The sequence below is a fragment of the Tauraco erythrolophus genome, chromosome 1, assembly GCF_009769465.1.
Source record: "Tauraco erythrolophus isolate bTauEry1 chromosome 1, bTauEry1.pri, whole genome shotgun sequence".
NCBI lineage: Eukaryota > Metazoa > Chordata > Aves > Musophagiformes > Musophagidae > Tauraco > Tauraco erythrolophus.
This window is the reverse complement of record NC_141465.1, coordinates 101,964,981-101,985,336: the sequence shown is the minus strand read 5'-3', so window position 1 is coordinate 101,985,336 and position 20,356 is coordinate 101,964,981. Positions and strand designations below refer to the sequence as shown.

At 35.5% G+C, this 20,356-nt stretch overlaps 1 protein-coding gene across 1 annotated transcript in view; it reads left to right on the top strand.

Annotated features, from left to right (window-relative positions):
* VWA8 (von Willebrand factor A domain containing 8) overlaps window positions 1-20,356 on the top strand; it is a 198,992-nt gene that overhangs the window by 39,351 nt on the left and 139,285 nt on the right. Inside the window, exons 9-14 of the mRNA XM_086611803.1 lie at window positions 2,084-2,188; window positions 8,847-8,978; window positions 10,294-10,428; window positions 10,509-10,586; window positions 17,203-17,363; window positions 18,535-18,648. Of these exons, the coding sequence (XP_086467929.1) occupies window positions 2,084-2,188; window positions 8,847-8,978; window positions 10,294-10,428; window positions 10,509-10,586; window positions 17,203-17,363; window positions 18,535-18,648 (725 nt within the window). The remainder of the gene's footprint in view (window positions 1-2,083; window positions 2,189-8,846; window positions 8,979-10,293; window positions 10,429-10,508; window positions 10,587-17,202; window positions 17,364-18,534; window positions 18,649-20,356) is intronic.

Below are 20,356 nucleotides of genomic sequence, written 5' to 3'. Positions count from 1 at the left end.
GTTGGTACCGTTTTGCGTGCGGGAAGATATGGTCAGCTGAGGAGGGTTAAATACCATACAGCTTCTCGAACCCTCTTTCCAAGGTGCAGGTGTCTGTAGAAAGCACTCTTAGGATAAATCTCTGCTCTGTCTCCTGTACAATCATTTTAGCTACGGTACTGCTCAGTGACAGAGTCCTTCTGCGTATTTCATTGGGTTATATACGTTCAAACATACCAATTACTTGCATTACTGTGGTGCTCAGTCCCCTCAGTTGTGCTGAATACTTACAGACATAATTTTTTTCTGAATTAGTAGTACTACATCAGATGTTAAGAAGTGATTAAAATTCAGCTTCGGAGAAATGAAATGGTATTTGGAGGGCTTTAGGAAAGAAATACATGTTGGATTTTAAAACAAATTGCAACTTTTTAGTCTTTGAGCCCTGTACTGAAAAATTATTTTTAAATGAATGCCAGATGGCTTTCAGAGTAATGGAAAGAAAATGAGCCCTAAGCTATTATCTAAACTATGGATGAAGGAAGCATTTTATTTTACATTAGAGAATGTGAAGTGTTATCCTTGGTATGACAGTGTCTTTTTTAGGTAGATGAGAACTGTTTCTTTTAGAATTAGTTTTAATCACTTGGTTTTCTAAGCTGACTATTGTCAGTGATTCCAGCTGCAGCATTTTCCCTCTGTATGCTGGGTCACTGCGATCCTCTACTTCTAGCTTCATTGATTTAACCGTTTGAAAGTGTGGAGGGAATGCATTGTAATGACTAGCTGCTTATCTTCTGTCACGGATTCATGCAGTCCCAAGATGGATTTCTTAGGTTGAAAACTCCTGCCTGCCGAAAGGGAGAATTTTTTCATAGGGTGCTGTTCTGAAGAGGCTAATTTCATACACGCCATTGTAATTATTATTAATTTGAGATAATGTGGACAAATTGTAAGTTATTCCTTTATATATAGACAGCACGCTTTTAAAATGCAATAAAGGGCTCCTTGATCCTTTAAGCAGTACATTTACTACAGTGTCTTAAATGGTTTATTTTTACCGATCTTTTTTTAGTACAGAACATTATAAATAGCGTTACTGGTTATAAGTATGAATTAAATTATGCGTTTCATAACGTTTGCATCTCCTGATTTCGTTTCTAAGCAAGTCTTCTTTCAGTTGGGTGCCTATGTAAATTCAAGTGTGTAACCGAAAATTGGTTGATTTTATGTGAATTATATTACTTACTTTTTACTTACTTTGAAGGCTTAAAAAAGTAGTGCAAGTCCACTGACTGTTTTTCAGTAATGTTGCATACAAGTAGTCCTTAAAAGTTTGCAAGTCTTTTTTGAAAAAAACAATCAAGCATTACTTTAGGATTTTTTAAACACTTTTTTTTCCACCATGAAAGTCTTTATGCATATGTTTCTTGAGTATTCTTAAAAGGACTTTCTTTTCTCTGTTACTGCAGCGAAATAATCAAATCTTTGTCTAGTTCAGGCGGCAACGGCAAAGGAGATAGTACTTAAAACTAACAAGGAGATAGTAAAAAAAAAAAAAGTTGTCAATTTTCTGTAGAAAGTGCAAGCATACTTGTTACTACTCATTTCAAAACAAAACAGTTTTGATTGAACTGTTCAGAAATTTTCAAGAACTGATTTTTTAAATAGAATCTGTACAATGTAATAGAATCAAAATTAAATACTAGAAATTGCTGTGAATGAGTAGATCATTATTGTAATGTAGATTTCTTGTCATATTTATTCTTTTCTAGTAGTACTGTGAAACTCAGTTACCTGTGGTGGGATTTGTCTCTCCTAACCTTAAATGTCTTTAGGTATCTGAGCCAGTCATGTGAGCTTCCATTTATGCACAAGAAAAAGTAATTTTTAGGACATAGTTCTTCTAATCTACTTTAGACATTTATATTACAATGAATTGCATCTGAGAAACACCTGTTTTGATCGAATGCTGCATGTATTAGTCATTTTTATATTGCCCTTACAGTTTTAAGTTCAGTACTGTATAGGATTTTCAGGTTAATGGCTCATGATAGAATGAGCCAATCATTTTTTTAAAATTGTATTTTTTAATTTGAATTAGGATTCCTTTCCTATGATGTCAGTCCAGCATGTTGTTGACCGGCTTTACCCCTATAATGTTTTCCTTGGAAAGGAAGGCAGGACTGCAGTCAAAGATGCATTAAAAGTAAGTATTGCACATCAGAATTCCAAATTAGCGACAGATTATGACAGTAGTTCTCCTGACTAATGTTTCTTCACTACTTCTTTAAAAAAAGAAACCTTAAGTAAACTAAATGGTTATATTATTGTTGATCCTAAAACAGTATTTAAAAAAAAAAATCTTCATAAGCGGATAGATTTATTATAGTGAAAGGTGAAACCTCTATGTTCTGTAGCATATTTAGACCTCAGTTCAAGACTACAGAAAAATCCTCATTATACAAGTGATTAATTAACTTGAAAGTGCTTACTTACATGGTTAAGGTAGTCAAATGCTTAAAAAATACCTCTGGCATTGGATCTTTAAGAGGAGATACTAAAATGACAATAGAGATCACATGCACAAAATGCATTCAGTACAGCATGATTATAGATTGTATTTGTCTCTGGTTTTGGCCTGTGTTAGCCTTTTGTTGCTTGTTGTTGGTCGGATCTGTTTTGTTGTTTTATCCATGTTTAATAATAGCTTGCAAAGCCTATAATTATGCTGAGTTATTCCATTTATCCTTTTAAAACTTTAGCATAGTGCCAGCTTGTTTTTGGTTTTGAGTGTGTTGTAGGACTTATATACGTTGTTGAAAATTAGCATTCACAGCTCTCAGTCCTGAAAATTGGAAGTTATTTGTATGTGCATATTTAGAAATAACCAACTTTGTAGCTAGTGAATTTTTGTTTTTCCTAAAACCAAGCCTACACATCAGGGAGATGTTTGTAGCCCATCCCTGCTGACACCTCCCATATACTGCCTTTTTGCATTGGAGCTCAGTCCTGTATTCCCTGTTTAACTGGACTGATCTCCTACTTGTCTTCCTGAGTTTTGAGATGGACAGTCTTTGTATTTGAAAGAGGTTCTTCTGAATGACCCGCTAGCTTTAATGAACCTTCAAAGCTGCCTCCTGTGGGGTCCTACCTACCACTTCTCTGAATAAGCTAATCTGGCCTGAAATCCAGGATCTGTGGTCTGTTAACTTGCCTTCATCACTGCGACTCAGGATTTTGAACTCCATTATTTCATGGTTGCTACAGCCAAGGCTTGCGTTGATTGCCAGATCCACAACCAATTGCTCCTTGTTTGCGAATAGCGGGAGCCGTCTGTGCATCACCCCTGCCTAGCCAGGACAGCGCCTGGGTTGAGACGTTATTCCAGGCAGACTCAGAAACCTAGATTGATTGTGTCATGCTGTGTTGCACTTCCACCATCTGTCAGGGTGATTGAAGTTGCCCATAAGAACCATGGTCTAGGTGGAAACAGACTTCTGTTAGTAGAGCAGTGACAGTCACTTAATATGTTCTGTTCTTAATATGCCTTTATTTTAAATCCTTTCTGTCATTTTATTTTCCCTATCGGTTATAGATGGTGAATGTCTTTTATGTTCAGTACCATCAGCTTCCTCCATTTTCCATTTCTTTTATTTAGTTTTATATAATGTGCATGCTTTTGCTTCCTGTGGAAGACGTTGATTTGACTAGTAAAATTTTCTTTGTCAATAATCATCTACTTTTAAGTACCTCCTTATCATTTACATTTTTCTTTTTAATTTTCCTTTTTTTTTTTGATACTCTTCCTCATAACTGCTTATATGAACTTGTCCCATTATGTCAACAAGTACATATAATCTTATTTGGAATTTTATTCTATATGCACACAACAAATCTTGTTAAACAATGAACCTTAAGAAATGCAGAAAATAACTGGTTGTACTGAGGAACTTTGGTTTATAATGATATTTTAGGAATAGTAGCACCAGAACTGTATTGAATATGGATAAGAAATGATTTTTTTTTTTTTCCGTCCTATAAGAAATGTGAGAGAGAGAAACATGTGGCAGAAGCAAAGTGATTTCTTACTCAACCTTCCTACGGATTTCCAAAGAGTGTCCAGCTAATATTTGCCACTGAATACTTCTCTCTGTGTAACAGAACGCAGTTAGGAAATACCAGTCTTAACTGGGAGGTATTGAGAGTTGAAAAAATAAATACTTGAAGTGTATTGTTGGAGCTGATGGATTAATTTGTGTGAGTTAAATCACTTCTTAACATCAGCTAACGTTGAATGAAAATAAGAACAAATTTCATATAATAAAACAAAAAGTTTAGGCATCAGACTTGGAGAAAGATATGGGGAAGTAGTAATCTAGCTGATAACTTATCTTAATTTCAGGATGTCTTCCCTTCCAGTCAGCTGTCAGAGCTGAGAAATGAGGTAGCCAGCGATTAGGCTAAACAGCTAGTTTTGGCAGCTGTTAGACCTTGTGCATATTTCTTGCATTATCTTCAGCTGGAGTAAATCTTTTCCTTATGTGCCTCCTTGCTCACTGAGACTCCATCAAGACCTAGGTATTCCTCGTAATTCTTATTCTCAATAATGAATTAATGTGAAATACTGACTTACACCTTCTCTGTGAGTGAAAGTTTGTTACAGGTGTTGGTCTTGGATGTGTAAAGATGCTTTGAACTGCAAATCTTTTGTTGAGTGAATCTAGTTGGAGTTAAAACCTGTCTTAGGCTTAACTGTCTATCAGCCAACTTTTTCATTCGATACGAACATGGCTTCTTGTGTCAAACTGGTTAGCATCAAAAAAAGTCGTTATGGATTAGTTCCAATTCTGGCCTTTAAAATTATTTTGTACTTACATGAAATACTGGCATGACAAATTATTTTGACTGACAGATGAACATTTGAAATATGATGGCAAAAATTAAGTAAAAATTTATTTAAGCTTTTTCTCTACAAGATTTAGAGGAATCGCTACTTTCAAGGAAAACAGCCTCCAGTTCAACATTGCCAAACAACAAGTTTAAGCACATATGATGTCTCCCACAGTATTGAAGTTTTCTTTTCTGTATACTACTGCTAGACATTTATAAAACTGGTCATCTTCATTTAGGCTGAGTTTGTATCTCATATAAGAGTCTCTAACCATTCTATACTTATTTCATCATTGTTCCATAAGCTTTTAGTATTTTGCTTCAGATTCATCAGTCTTTGGGTTTGCTTTTTTATTTCTCATATGCCTTTTGTGTACCTTTTTTTCCCAGTGTTGGAAACACTCACTGGAGTTTTTTTTAGATTCTAATCAAGAGAATCTTCACATCAGATTTTAAGAACAACACATAGATCAGATTTGTCTTAATAAATGAGCAAGTCCCTTTTAGCCTACTGTCCAAGTGTTTAACTAGAAGGGTTTAGGTTGGAAGGAACCTTAAAGATCATCTAGTTCCAACCCCCCTGCCATGGACAGGGACACCTTCCGCTACACCAGGTTGCTCAAAGCCTCGTCAGCCTGGCTTTGAACACTTCCAGGGCATCCACAACTTCTCTGGGCAACCTGTTCCAGTGCCTCACCACCCTCAATGAAGAATTTCTTCCTTAGATCTAATCTAAATCTACCCTCTTTCAGTTTAAAGCCATTGCCCTTTGTCCTATCACTACATATCCTTGTAAAAAGTCCCTCTCCGGTTTTCTTATAGGCCCCTGTTAAGTACTGGAAGACTGCTCTGAGGTCTCCCTGGAGCCTTCTCTTCTCCAGGCTGAACAACCCTAACTTTCTCAGCCTGCCTTCATAGGAGAGGTGCTCCAGCCCTCTTGTCATCTTCGTGGCCCTCATCTGGACTCACTCCACCAGGTCCACGTCCTTCTTATGTTGAGGGCCCCAGAGCTGAACGCAGTGCTCCAGGTGGGGTCTCACAAGAGCAATTTTTCTTCCTTTAATTAAGGCCTTAATTAAGCTTATGTTTACTATCTTGATCTTATATCAAATAAAAGCTTTTTTTTCCCTTTGACTCATTTTTGTAGTATTCGCACAATCACTTTAATCTTACCTGACCTTTGCCTCAAAAACCGTTTCCCTGCCCAGCATTAGGGAATCTTCGGACTATATATAGGTGCTCTCTTGGAAAGAGTGGGCTAATAGTTCAGAAAACTGGTATCTTTCTTGTCTAGGCAGTTATGTTCACTTCTAAGATGTTTCTGTTGCAAATTTTGGTCTAAGGAAGGATTTTTCTCTTTTATTCCCTCCAAAGTAATTTGTAATCTTTGGGGTTTTGCATTAATGAATGCTCCTAGTGCCAGTACATACCATTGTAGTGGAATCTGTCCTTCAGACTTCATCTATCTTATATTGCACTCACATTTCACACATTGCTTCTCATGAAACAGTTCAGTCCTCTCGTTCCTTGAAAAATTCTCTTTCCTTCTCATGCAGAGAATCCTCAAGAAAGATCAGTTGCCTTCGGATGTCTCTTTTGGATAGCTTAGCTGTCTCGCAGGTTCAGCATAGTGGTTATCTACAAATGCATGTCATTTAAGCTCTGTTCCTTGGACCAGCTGGATCACCAACATATTCTTTGCAGTTTCCATGCTGAGACATTACTGATCATTAGATACTTTTAAATGGTTAGAATTCCTGTTCTTCCTTTTTTCAGATTTTTACGGTTTGCCATTTCTCACGTGTTTCTAGGCATTCAGAATGTGGCCTGATGATTATGGACTGCCAAACCACTTCCCTTGTTTTTGGTGGCTCGTCTTTTCTTTTCTCTTTCCTCTCGAGTCTGAGGCAATGAGGCTGCCTACTTCTGACTCTCCAAGTATCTCCCAAACTTTCTGATACTGAGTGTGCTCAATAGTTGTCCTTCCAAGCCACAAATATTTTTTCCTCTGCAGCTATCAACTTGGACTTTGTATAGAAGAAGTTGCTTCTGACTCAGGCAGAAGTCTGTTTAATGTGTTGTACGTCCATTTCATGCCACACTCTGATTACATCTCCAGCTATCGTAATTCTAAATGAAGAACTAATTCTAATGAAGAACTGCATCAAAGAGATCTGTCTTACTCTGAAAGTCACACACACTTTTGTTTGCTGCTCCTGTCCAGGTAGAAGTGTGGTAACTTATTTAATGACTATGTTACCCAGTTCAGTGGCATCTCTGTGCTTACATGTGATGTATTCAAATTGTACAAATTCAGTTAGATCAATTCAAGTTGTATAAATTCAGTAAGGATCTGCACAGAGATAGACAGTCCTCTTTCACTGTCTTAGGTGAGGGTCTAAAAGACTCGCTGCAGAACTCTCAACAACGTTTTAAGAAAGAAACCCAACCTCCCCCCAACCCCCAAAAAAGCCTAAATCCAAACCAAACAAAAAAGTCTAAACCAAGCCAAAGCAAAAACTAACCAAAAAACACCTTAGAAATTTTAGGCTCCCAAGACCTTTGTGTACAAGGTCTGCTGCTGCTGTCTCCGAATCTTCCTTGTTTGAAGCAGAGACTACTGGTGCAGATAGTTGTGCTTGCTCAGTTATTTTCTTTTGGTGATATCTGATTAAGGATATGTACAAGAAGTTTGCAATTTTGTGTATGAGCAGCTTTAGTCCTATTCAAAATGCCATTAACAGTAAAAATATTGCAATTTAATAATGAACAGAAGAGTGGGAACATCTGTAGTTCATTTCACAGATTCATAGTTGGAGCATTTCTTAGAATCATAGTTTCAGATACTACTGGGTAGGCGTTCCTGTCCTCTGTTATTGTTTAAACATTTAATGGTATCTGAAGTAGACTCAGCTGTTACAATAAGAATATAATTTGGTGCAGCCCTTTACTAAAGCACATTTATCTTAAATTCATGTTTAAACATGAAATTTTTGTAGGCTCTTGTTCCAGAATGGGAATTTACAAAATGGTGAAGAGCCAAAGCATTTGTATGAATGCATCTAAGTTTTCTTTCTAAACTTTAATAGGCGGTGTTGTGAATCTTATTAGTAATAAATTATTTTACATTACTGACATATGTTTAAAAAAATCTTTTTTCTGAGAATTCTAAAGAGTTGGATAATACTCCTTTTTCTCTTGTTTACTCAGCTTTCACTCTTTTGGATAAAATGGTTTTGTGAGTTCAGTAATTTCATTTAGTGGCTTTTTTTGTGCATAAACTCCCCTGCTTTTTTTGTGCATAAACTCCTGATATCACTTCCTTTTCCCCAACAAAATAGACTTTTCACAGGATTTTTTAAACGGTTTTCATGCTTTCAATATACAGCATAAAATAGAGAGTATAATGCTCAAAAAAGAATTGGGAAGACAGATGTCCCATTTTTTTGTCCTTGATATACCCAGAACATGCTGAAGGCTTAATTTGTACAGGTTGTCCTCAATTTTCATTGTATAATAAGGCTGTGAAGCTAAGTAAACATAATGTTTGATGGTTATTTTTATTGGTAGCCAGATGTTTAAATTTGCAATTGGTTATAATGACCTGCAGAGACCAGAGACAGGTGATCTATTATTACACATGCTAAAGGCTATCATCCGTTTCTCTTATTATTTCAGGCTGTCAGGCTAAGACTTGGCAAAGCCACCATATGACATTTTCACTTTGCATCTGTCACTACAGTCAGAATAAGTAGATGGTATATGATCTGTTTGCTTTGGTTTTAAATGTAAAGTATATAGTCCATTGAGAATGTGAATATAGGTATGTGAAGCAAAAGTTGAAATAAATGGATTTAGGACTTCATAAACAATTAATCTTAAAAATGCTTCTGGCTCTGTTTTCAGAATGGACAGTTTTAAAAACCAAAAAGCCGTATTTAATAATTAATTTTCCCCACACCTTAATTCTACAGCGTTTTGAGCTTCAAGATGCAGAAAGCCACTTGCTTCCCAGAAGAATTACAAAAGTAGAAAGCGTGCATGGAAACAAACCCTTCAAGGCTGATGTAACGGTCCAGATTGGTGAAAAAGAAGTGACATTCCAGGTAGGAATTTTGTTTCATCAAACTATATGCATTTTTAGATACCATTAACTTGTTTTCATCTCATTGAGAATTTGACACTTAAACTTGATATTTTGCATTGAATGTTTTTTGGTAGTGTAACACATGATATTTATTTGAAAAGCATTTGGATACTGGAATATTAGATTATGGATACATACGGGTTTATTTCTAGATAAACTCATACTTTCCTACATGTGATTCATTTAAGTTTCTTGTGTTAAAAAAAAAAGCTAAAGAATGAAGAACAGACTTTAAATTCCATGGGTTTTTTTATTGGATTAGAATAGCAGAGTACTGGTGATGCTCTCAGTGCTGCTTTCCCTTTTTCTTTTAATAAAAACAATAGTCTGTCCACACTTCAAATAAAGTCTAATGAGTGCTTGGTAATGTTCTGACACAGGATGTTGGGAAAATGGAACAAAAGTAATGACATCAAATATGATTAGTATGAGTTTCTTCCAATGAAGTTTATGACCAGCTAGGTGGTGAAATAAGGTTTTACTCGGGAAACAGATGCTGATTTGAGAATTTGAGGTTAATGTTGAATTTGGAGTCTATAGTCTATGAAAAAGATGAATTAGTGGAAGTCAGAGAGAGATTGTATTAACATTGGTGAGAAATATCCTCAGAGAGTTTGTACCATAATAAAGTGAAGAAGGGAGCAGCACAGATGGGAATTTGTAAGAAAAAGGTGAGTCTGTAGGACCTGATTCGTCTCTCTTCTGAGGGGAAGGTTTTTGCTTTCGTTTGACATGTAGGTCAAAATACGTCTGCAAAATGTCCCTTTGGGAACAGGAGGGCGTAAGGAGTTTGCAGATGAAACAGTTCTCAAACTAGAATGGGAAGTGGAAATAGAGCAAGTGCCTTAACATGGGGAATTATTGAAACTCTCCAAATTTCTGGTCAAAGTAGCTCTTTCAGATTTTCACAGTACAAATTGCTCCTTCTCTTCCATGTTTCTCTCATAAGCATTAAATATTGGTGATTTTTGTATAGTCTGTAGCATGAAAAGCCTGAAGTTCTTTGCAGACACAAAGCTGTAATTTAATTGGGTCACGTTTTGTTATTTTTTTTTCATTAAGAGTGGGTGAAGGAGGTGTGAAGGAGTTTGTTATTAGAAATTATATGATTTAATGTTTTTAAGTGAAAGATCTGCATTTGATGGATGACAATCTTCAGAAAAATATTACAATAGTTTTGGAGAAATGTAACCCAGTCCACACAAAGCCTAGAGTTATCACAGTATAGCTTATTTAGCTTTTTTTTTTTTTTTTTTTCTTTTTTCCTCTTGTAGGTTCCAGCTGGGACTGGGCTGTTAAAAAACCATCCTCGATCAGATACTTTCATAAGGACTTCCAGCCATAATCAACTGTTGGCAGAAATGATGCAATCCCATATGGTTAAAGATATGTGTTTAATTGGAGGAAAAGTATGAATTTAAATTTCTTTTCTCCCTCCTTCCCCATGTTCCTTAGGATGTAATCTAATTCTTATTTTCGAACTTTTCAGGGCTGTGGCAAAACAGTTATTGCTAAGGAGTTTGCTGATACACTGGGATACAGCATAGAACCTATCATGCTGTACCAGGTAAGTAAACTACCTGCTACTGATAGAATCGTAGAATTGTTTAGGTTCGAAGAGACCTCGAAGATCATCCAGTCCAACCATTCACCTAGGACTGCCAAGTCCACCACTAAACCATGTCCTGAAGTGCCACATCTATACATGTTTGAAATACCTCCAGGGATGGTGACTCAACCACTTCCCTGGGCGGCCTGTTCCAATGCTTGACAACCCTTTCAGTGAAGAAATTTTTTCTAATATCGAATCTAAACCTCCCCTGGTGTGACTTGAGGCCATTTCCTCTTGTCCTCCTTGATCATTCTTTAAGTATTATCTGAAATATAATACACAGGCATCGATTTTTTTTTTTTTTTTTGTATATCCTCTCTCTCAGTGATTTTAAAAGCTGCAGCTATGTTCATATTCAGCTGCAGTTTTTAAAATCACTGATAATCACTGATACTGGTTAAAAAAATAAAGGATAGTGAAGATTTCAAAGATACCAAAGTTTTCTGATCATTGTAGAGAATTTTTTACTCTTTGAAGTAAAAATCTAAAATCTTTTCTTATTGCAGGCCTAAACAGAGGGGGTACTGTGCAGTAATATAGATAGTACAATGTTGTTACGTATAAACTAGCCCTGTGCTGCTTGCCGTTGATCTTAGTGACTTCATTGTGAAAGTGAAAGAGAGGTCATCTAAGTAAAATGTAAGAAGAATCGTTTAATACAGTGGTCTTTCTCCTAGCCACAGAGAATTGACATCTCATTTTGTGATTTGACATGACTGAGTGTCATAAAGAAAACTTTTGTCTTTTGCGTCTTCTCCTTTTTGAATTTTTTTCCCTTTTGAAGGATGTTTCCTGCCTTTAGGTTAGAATGGTGACCACTCGTAATTCATGCATGTTGAATGCTTCTGGAAAACCTTTTGTCATTCCTTTTTTTTGTTTGTCTTTATGCTATTTAATCTTATAATGGTATTCTCTATTATCAACACAATTTTTTTTATTATTATGGAAGACAGTTTATTGTATTGAGAATACATAATAGGGTTTATGTTTCTAGGGAGTTTTTTAAAAAGTTATTTCTCATCTTTTTTCTGTTTTTTTGATGTGTTTCTTGTGTTAGGATTGCTAATACCCTCTTCCATGTTTATTTGTTCTGAAGCCTAACAAATGGAATGCTAATCAATATTATAAATTCTGTGTCTTTTCTTTTTTTACATTTCTGTTTAGTCTGACAATTAGAGTTGTGGTGGGACTGTGTTGCAGTAATGATTGGAAGATAAGGTTCCGTTTTCAAAAGTGTTGCGTCCCAGAAATACAAAATGAGGGCTGGCATTTAACTGTAACATATACATATTACATTCAATGAATATTAACTTCATTATTCATAGGTGCTATAACAAACAGACAATAATCTTCATTCGCTTGTAGCCTAATTATTGCTAATTTACTTATGTTGTGTCTTAGTGCAGATGTGGCTTTAAAGATAAATTTGGGGAGAGGCTTTCATTAACACTGCTTGTGAGACGCACAGGCAGTTGACATAGTTGCTTTAGAATGTCAGTCATGGGATAAAATGACAAGAAGGAAGAAATGAACAAGTCGTAAAGGCATCTGCGGGCTTTCAGGTTGGGGGCAAGGAGCTTATTGTTATAGCAGCAATTTTTGTGAGTTGGAGGAAGAAATTTACAGTAATTTAAAAAGTAAGGGCAGAGTGAATGTTTTTACTGATAAAAATGTAAAATTTGTATTCAAAAGGTTAACATTGAAGTAGTAGTAATGGTTCCAGGAAGGCTGGGCATGCAGGATAATAAGGGAATGAAGGTTTTGGAGCTGTCAGGTGTCTTGGAGTGTGGTAAACATGGCACAGTGGGGCTGCTGTACATTTAGGGTTTTTCCCTTTGATTTCCTCTGGACAGTGCTTCAGGCTTTGTCACATCACTAGAGTTTCTTTGCAAACTCCAAGCTCTGTCATCCTTAACAGTGCTTTCCCATAGCCCGTGGTCACTCAGTACATGTTGGGAAGAAATTTTCAGTCTTAGATCTTGATACGCTCTAACCTCATGACATAAACGGAAAAATTACAAGATTAAAAAGTAGAATTAATTAATTTGCTAGCTTTCCACAGTAGACATCACACATGTAAGGTTTTCTCCATAACCCCGAGGAATGAAAACACTCTCAAATCAAGTATGAAGTCCAGAATCTCCTATGCCCTTGTGAGTCAAAATACACCAAATATCACTGGATTTACAGTTGTAAGTGATAATTGGCAATACTGCAGGGAAACACAAGCATCAGAGTTAATGTAATATATTGGTCTCTTTAATCCATCCTTTTGATTATTTAATTTTTTTTGCATGGAGACCTCCTAAGGAAGAAATAGCAGTGGCAGCTGATTTGGAAGTGCAGTGGCATGTGGGGAGAGAGAGACGCTGACAGAAATGGGTGGTGAGGTTTAAGGGTTGAAACAGACTAAAAGTGAGATAAAATAGAAAGAAGAAATATTACTGATGGTGAAAAAAAGAAAGATGGTCAATTTTATGTTTTCCTGCATGGTTGAGAACCCCCCCAGACAGGATCCCACTGTTTTTCCTTCCCGATATGTGACTTCAGCTGATAAAGGCACCAACTCTGAAACTGCATCTGCATAGATGGAGTCACACAGATGACTCTTGCCCTGTTCTTACGCTTTAAGGTGGCTGGATGGGAGCAGATTCGAGTTCCAAAGCTACAATAGCCTCATCACTGCAATGGTATGTTCACAGTAACGTACCTGGATTCCTAGCAGCACCTGTGACCTTCTGTACAGTAGTGTCTTAAGCTAAGTGTGTGGTTTCTGAGCCAGAGCTGAGTGTGTCCAGCTAGCCTGTGTACTTCTCTCTGCACTTCTCACTGTCAACATATTTTTAAATTATCCCAGGAAAATAACTTTTGCAACTTGACAAACCTGCTTAAGGACAAGAACACCCCTAGCCCTTGTTTTGTTGCACGCAATATGGTATTCAGTACTCACCAGCAAAAATGGTACCATGGACATGGTTAAAAACATGTCCACTGTTTTTCAACATCCTACCTTTAATTAGTATGGCTTTGCTGAATAGGAGTGGAACAGTTCCTTTTCGGAGACACATGAGAAGAGCTGACAAATTAGTTGTTCACTGAACACCAGAGGAATGCGTAATTCCTATAGAAGTAAAATCTAGGCCAGGGTTTTGACGTGTTTCCCACTGAAGTGAACCTTTCCTTTGATTTCACCAGAGTTTGATCAAATTCAAAGACCACAGAGTTTTTGTAGAGAGGCTTTTTGGCGATATCAAACAGTATCACTAAGGCAAATAAATGACTATTCGTGAGCTCATTATTCACTATAAATTCCTGTATAGACAAATCTATGTGAGATCCACATGTATATTATCCATATAGATATTTCCTATGTACAATGTCTTACATAAACTCTTTTTACAGGAAGCAGTGTAATTAAAAAAAATAATATTTATTCTCAGTATATATAATATAATAAATATTATTTATTTATAATAAATATAATAAATATTTATTTATATCTTAATATTCTTATATTAAGAATACTAATGTATTCTTAAAATTTATCAGAAGATGTACAGCTATATGTAATAACATTTACATAGAAAAGTGGTGGGATAATTTAATGACAGAACAAATGTTAAATGTACTAATTCGTACAGTAATTTAACAATGAAGGCTATGAGAAGTTTAATAATTCTGTAAATTTAGCAGATTTTTCTACCCAAACGATTCTGTGACCCTACTTTGTTTCCAAAAAGTGTCCTATTGGGGTTTTTTTTTGAGAGACAGCAGATTGTCCTAAATCCATTTCTAAAGTTATGGAGGCTTTTATTTGTCCTATGGTTCATTTTTATTTTCCAATAATTTCTGCAGGTGCAAAAATAAGTAGTGAGGCACTTATCCTTGGTCTGAAGCACTAGCACTGTTTTTCTTCAGGCTCTGTGGAGAAATGAATTCTTAGGTTTTTATATATATATATATATATGTATGTTTACTTTTATCTTTAATATTTGCTTCATCATTCTTTCCATCTAAAGTTGATTTAAGGGCTTGAATAGCATGAAAAGGCATAGCTCTTTACATTGATTTCACAGGAAAAAACCTCTAAAAGCTTTTATGTTGTGAGATGAGAATCAGATTTAGCTAAGCCAAGGATTCCCAAACCTTTGGGCACATAGATCATCTCTTATACTAATAGTCAGCTCAGAGAGGCAATTCCCATCTCATTTGTGATATCTGACATAGTTATACGGATTTCTTATTATGTGAATTCATGCAGGCAAATTGCTGATAAAGGAAACTCATTCTGATTAGGAAAGGTTTGTTTTTATGTTGTCTCTTAGTGCAGTTAAGCAACAGTAAATGAGAAGCAGCAGCCAGATAGTTCTTTGTGGACCGTAGTTAGGCAACTTTTGGTTCAAATTGTTTAAAATAAAACATATTCTTCCCTCAGAGTTTCGGGGGAGGGGGCGGGAAGCAATATTCAAAGTGATGTTAAAACAGTTTTCCAGCAACTTGCTCCTTTTCTTCCCCAGCAAAAACAGTCTTTTAAGCACATCACTAGTGTTTGTGTACTGTGATGTTTTTGTTTCTAGGATTTCTTTTTTTTTTTTTTTTTTTTTTGCATGACCTCATAATTTTTCTTTATAAATACCTTCCAATTTTTTATTTGAGAAATACTAAGAAAATATGAGTCCAAATTGGCATGGAAAGCAGGAAACATAGATTTTTCACTTCATAATTGCCAAGAACATGAGTATCACTGCGAGCTGTGAAAAACAGCTAGGTTGAAGGCTTGTATTGCTTTAGCTGCTGAAGGGAGTGGAACAGAAGTTAGGCTACTTATTTTCTCTCCTAAACTTCCTTTTTCCTGTATACGAGATATTTTAGAAAATAACACAGTGTAAAACACTTAAGTTACAATAGTTGTTAAAAGGAAGCATTTTGTTTCACAAGGCAATATAATGTTGACATTGCTTTGCCCAAAATAAGAGGAAAAGAAAATTAACTCATACGCTTTTATTACCTCTACTCCGAAGGGAGGAAGTTTTAATGTTAGAGTATTATAACACTGTATCTCATGATGTTATATTTTTAATATTATATCTTAAAAATTGGTTTAGAATAAATAGAGAAACAATAAATCGCTGGGTGGGTACTTAAGCATAAAACAAATCCCTTACAGAAGCTGTGCAGGTGTTAGCAAATGATACTTCTTTTCAACGCATCACTAAATTGAATCTCATTCAACCATTTAAATTACAATATAGACATTCATTGTATATTTCAGGAAATATTTTGCAGCAAAATACGCTTCTCAGTTTATCTTCAGAAAATTAATGTGTGGTTCTTAAGTGGTTGTTGGAGTTACAGAAGGACGTATCTTGATCAATTTATACTGTACTTTGTTTCATTCCTCTAGAGGTGAATTGTCAGAAGGTGTGTTAGTTAAATATTCAGTTATGCAGCATTTGCTAGCTACTGAATGCACACTTTTGATGCAAGTCCTAAAAACACTTACGTTTTTCTCTGGCTTTGATAAAAATATTTCATGTTCTGGTTTTGTCTAATTCATTAATAAAATAGAAAAGAGCAAACACAGTAGTAAAAAAAAACCCAGAAATACAATAATAGAAATACGGTCTGGTTTTGTGGATTTGAACGTGAGGCTTTAAATTATACAAATGTGGAAGCACTGAAGGAACCAGACTTTGTCTTGTTATTTTAAGGCTTTTAAGGAAATGTAGAAAGAGGAAATGATTCAGGCCATATGACGTAATGTGTTCTATTTTTATTCTTTAAAGTTCAAAGGGTTTATAGTTGTGAAAAGGACATATGCAAAAGCTACAGCTACAATAGAAAGTATTTTTCTCATCTGATTTTAGATTGTGTTCACAGCACAGCCTGAGGAAGGAATTTCGTCTTCCAGGTTGCAAAATGGCCATTACATCTTTATTGCTCTAGTGCTTACCTGTTACAATGGCACATCTAAAATATTTGTGCTGGAGGATATGCTAGATTTTACTTTGAGTTTTGATTTATCCCTTAAGTATTATTTTGTGATATGCTACATACTTTTGGTATTTTGTGTGTTACTTTCTTACTCTGTCCTTTATTCACTGATGCTTCCACTGTGTTTTCCTGCAGAGAGGTGGAATGTCGTGCTGGTTTGTGTTCAAGATTAATAATGAAATCTTTGCTCTTTCAGGTGACTACTATGTGAAGTGAATTACTCTTGTTTTGTTCCAGGTGTAAATTGCTGCCCCCTTCTGCACACAAAGCTGTGTACAAGTTGTCATATGCTTGCATTTCGTTTAAGGCTGTGGTGGGGAAAGTCTTTTATTCTGGTTTCAAAGAGGTGATATTGGCAAGTCCAGGGCTTCCAAAGACTGTTTAACGTAGTGTGTGTGTAGATTCGTGTGTGTATTTCTAATATTCTTCGGAAAAGTAATTGAAGATTTCCTGATAATCTTGTTTGAGTGTATTCTCAGGAAAAACAGAATGCAGTTTTTTTAAGGGGAAAGCCTGTACTTGTAGATGAAGAAAATAGAGCATAACTATATTTTTTCTGATGAATTGATACTTACAGGATATGACAGCTAGAGACTTGTTACAACAAAGGTATACTCTTCCTAATGGAGACACTGCTTGGAGACCATCGCCCCTCGTTACTGCTGCCCTGGAAGGAAAGCTTGTTATTCTTGATGGCATTCATCGAATTAACCCTGGCACTCTAGCTGTACTTCAAAGGTCAGGATGTGAGCATGGATAAGTCGAGTGCGCGTGATCTGTTTACTGAGTGCATGCATACTGAGAAATTAATTTCCTTCCGGTGAATATGACTTTGTAACTTCAAGAATATTGTAAAAATCAAGCTGAGCATTGAAGTTTCATGAAATATATAATGTTCAGTCTTTACATACTTAAAAGCAGAAGCAATTCTTTCATGTTCTGTGTAAGTCTATAATAATACAGGAAATGACTGAATTTTTTGATTTCATCAGGTTAGAGTGAAATCTAGCTAAACAATTAGTAATATTTACACAATGATTTGAAAATGCAAGACATCAGAATGTGTTTCACATACTTTGAATGCATTCTGCTTCTAATTAAAATGTGATTGTTACAGTTACACGTAAAACCATACTTTATATTGATGGCTAAGAACTCTTTCTAAACATGATTTCATAATTCAGTAAAAGTAAACTTTGCAGAACAGAAGTCATAAGAGCAAATACTGTGTTATTAATAATCTATATTGTCAGGTCAAATTTTTCTATTTCGTGTACCTACATCATATACTGCCTTTTTCAAACTTAAAAGACATCAGTGGCTTTAAAAGCAGGTTGTAGCAAGAACGTTTTGTGCCGCCTTTTATTTTTTTTTATATATATATATGCAGAAGGGTAGAAGAGAGAATTATGCTTGCCTGTTTTTTCACTTTTTAATCAGTTTAGTTTTGCCTTCTGATTTTTCCTCTGACATACACATGCATTACATCTAATCAACTTCTGCTTAAAAAAACCTGGGTCTATATGTATGTTAATCATTAGAGCTAACTGCAACATATTGCTTCAAGAAAAAAAAAAACACAAGTATATTACTTTGGTACAAGTATAGCAAAGTTGCAGTTTCATGCTATTTATGCACACTCTACTGGTAAGACAGATTTTTTTTTTTTATCTTTCATTTTCTTAATATATCCATTTAAACTAAGTTGTCTAACTGACTACAGGCTGAAACTGTTTACTTATGCATATTATATTACCTCCACACTGGATGCATCTTAAATTGTTGTAACTTCTTCTTATTACTATGACCTGTGTTGACTGAGGTAGCTTTTATAAAAAGTATTGGTTGATGTAAGTATTTTTAAAAGTTATCAAAGTCTGGATAAAGCTTATTCTTTATTTTCAAACAGACTAATACATGACAGAGAACTGACTCTCTATGACGGCACCAGATTGTTAAGGGAAGATAGATATCAGAACTTAAAAGAAGAATTACAGATCTCTGATGAGAAACTACAGGAGAGGTAAAGCGTCAGCTACAACTATATGACTAACACCATTTTCTCCTGTAAAGGGCTTAATCTCTCTCTTTTTTTTTTTTATTTTTAACAAAAACATCATGGAAAATGCTTCCCTATTAAATTCATACCTTCTAATCACTAAGAAAATCATATTTTAAATATTAATTTCCTCATGAGCTTTTTTGTTTTTGTGGCATGAGAAAACGATATCCTGTTTCAAGTGCTCGAACTAAAAGGAAAACATTCAATATCCTTTAACAGAAGCAGTTAGAAATTGAAGAGAAATTCTAAGTACATAAAAACATAAAGATATTTAATTCTGGAACATTTTAAGAATGTTGAAAAATAAAGCTAAATTGAATTTAATTACATCTTGTTATTTTCTTTTGCCTCATTAGCTAGAAAGCTGGTATTTAATTTACAAATAATACAGAGCAGGAAATCCTAAGGATGGGTTGGGACCCATTATGCTTATTCTTTTTGTTTCTTCACTTCCACTTGTCTGCTAGAAACATTCCACAGATCGAAAGGTTTTCTAGTCCTCTGATGGCCATACTTGATACATAGTCAAACACTGCTGACCAGTTGACATTAATGGGAGGGATATTGTTGAGTGGACATCAAACAAATGCAATCTAATATTCATTGATACAGAAGGAGCTAAACATACTGTAATACTTAAATGGCTCTAACCTCTGAAAAAACAGTTGAAACTTTATGTCAAATGTCTGTGCTCATATTTACATGGCATGGTGTGCATGTGCCCAAATTTTGAAGAGGCCTTATCAGTTATATATATTCATGATGTCACCCTGTTTCTCTCAATTGTCTCACTAAATACAGTTTTTTTCTTTGACCTCCTTCATAGTCTACCCTTTAGAAAAGCTGTTTTTCTTTTACTGACTAGTTGTTTTGTTATTTCTGGTTCCCTTTTGATCCGAAATACTGTGGGTTGTTTTTATTTGTTTGTTTGTTTGTTTGTTTGTTTGTTTGTTTGTTTAAAGAAACAAAAACACACAAAAAACTCCAGCAAACCAAACCAAACTAAACTTTGTTTTAAGTCTTCTGTAGCATTTATTTTGATTTTTTTCATAGGTGTGGTGTAATCTAAGCTTACTTGTTGCAAATTGTATCCGCGCTGCTGAGGCCATAAACCCAGCTTGATGGGCATTTCCTGCATTTGTTTTATTTGAGTGAAGAACTATGTGTCAAGGAAGTGTTCTATTTGTCAGGATTTTAAGGCCAGGCTTTGAAAAGAGAAGTAAAAAAGGTCCAAGAGTCAGTCTTGGATGGTATCCCAACTTTACATTGGACTTTGTACTTCAAAAGAGATCTAGTCATTGTGTGAGTCTCCTTATCCTTGCTCTGTGTCCATGGTCTTGTCCAAGGTGCTTTCAGGCAGAATGGCAGTGGCTGTGATGTTTTCCTTATTGCATGGTACCCTTTAGTTCATGCTGATATACTCCAGAAACCTGGAGAATTCATCACGCATTCATGTTCAATATGACTCCTGTTCCTGGATCAAATCTCTCTCACAAGATTAGAGCTTTACATCTGGATTTCATGTCTTCCTGTTTATCCTAACTGTGGCTGTTGTGTACTCCCTTACAACCTTCATCATCTGTTAGACTATGAGAACTGTCCAAACTGTCTTCTTTAGTGACTATTCTGCAGACTCATCTTCTCACTGTGCCACCTCTGTACACACATT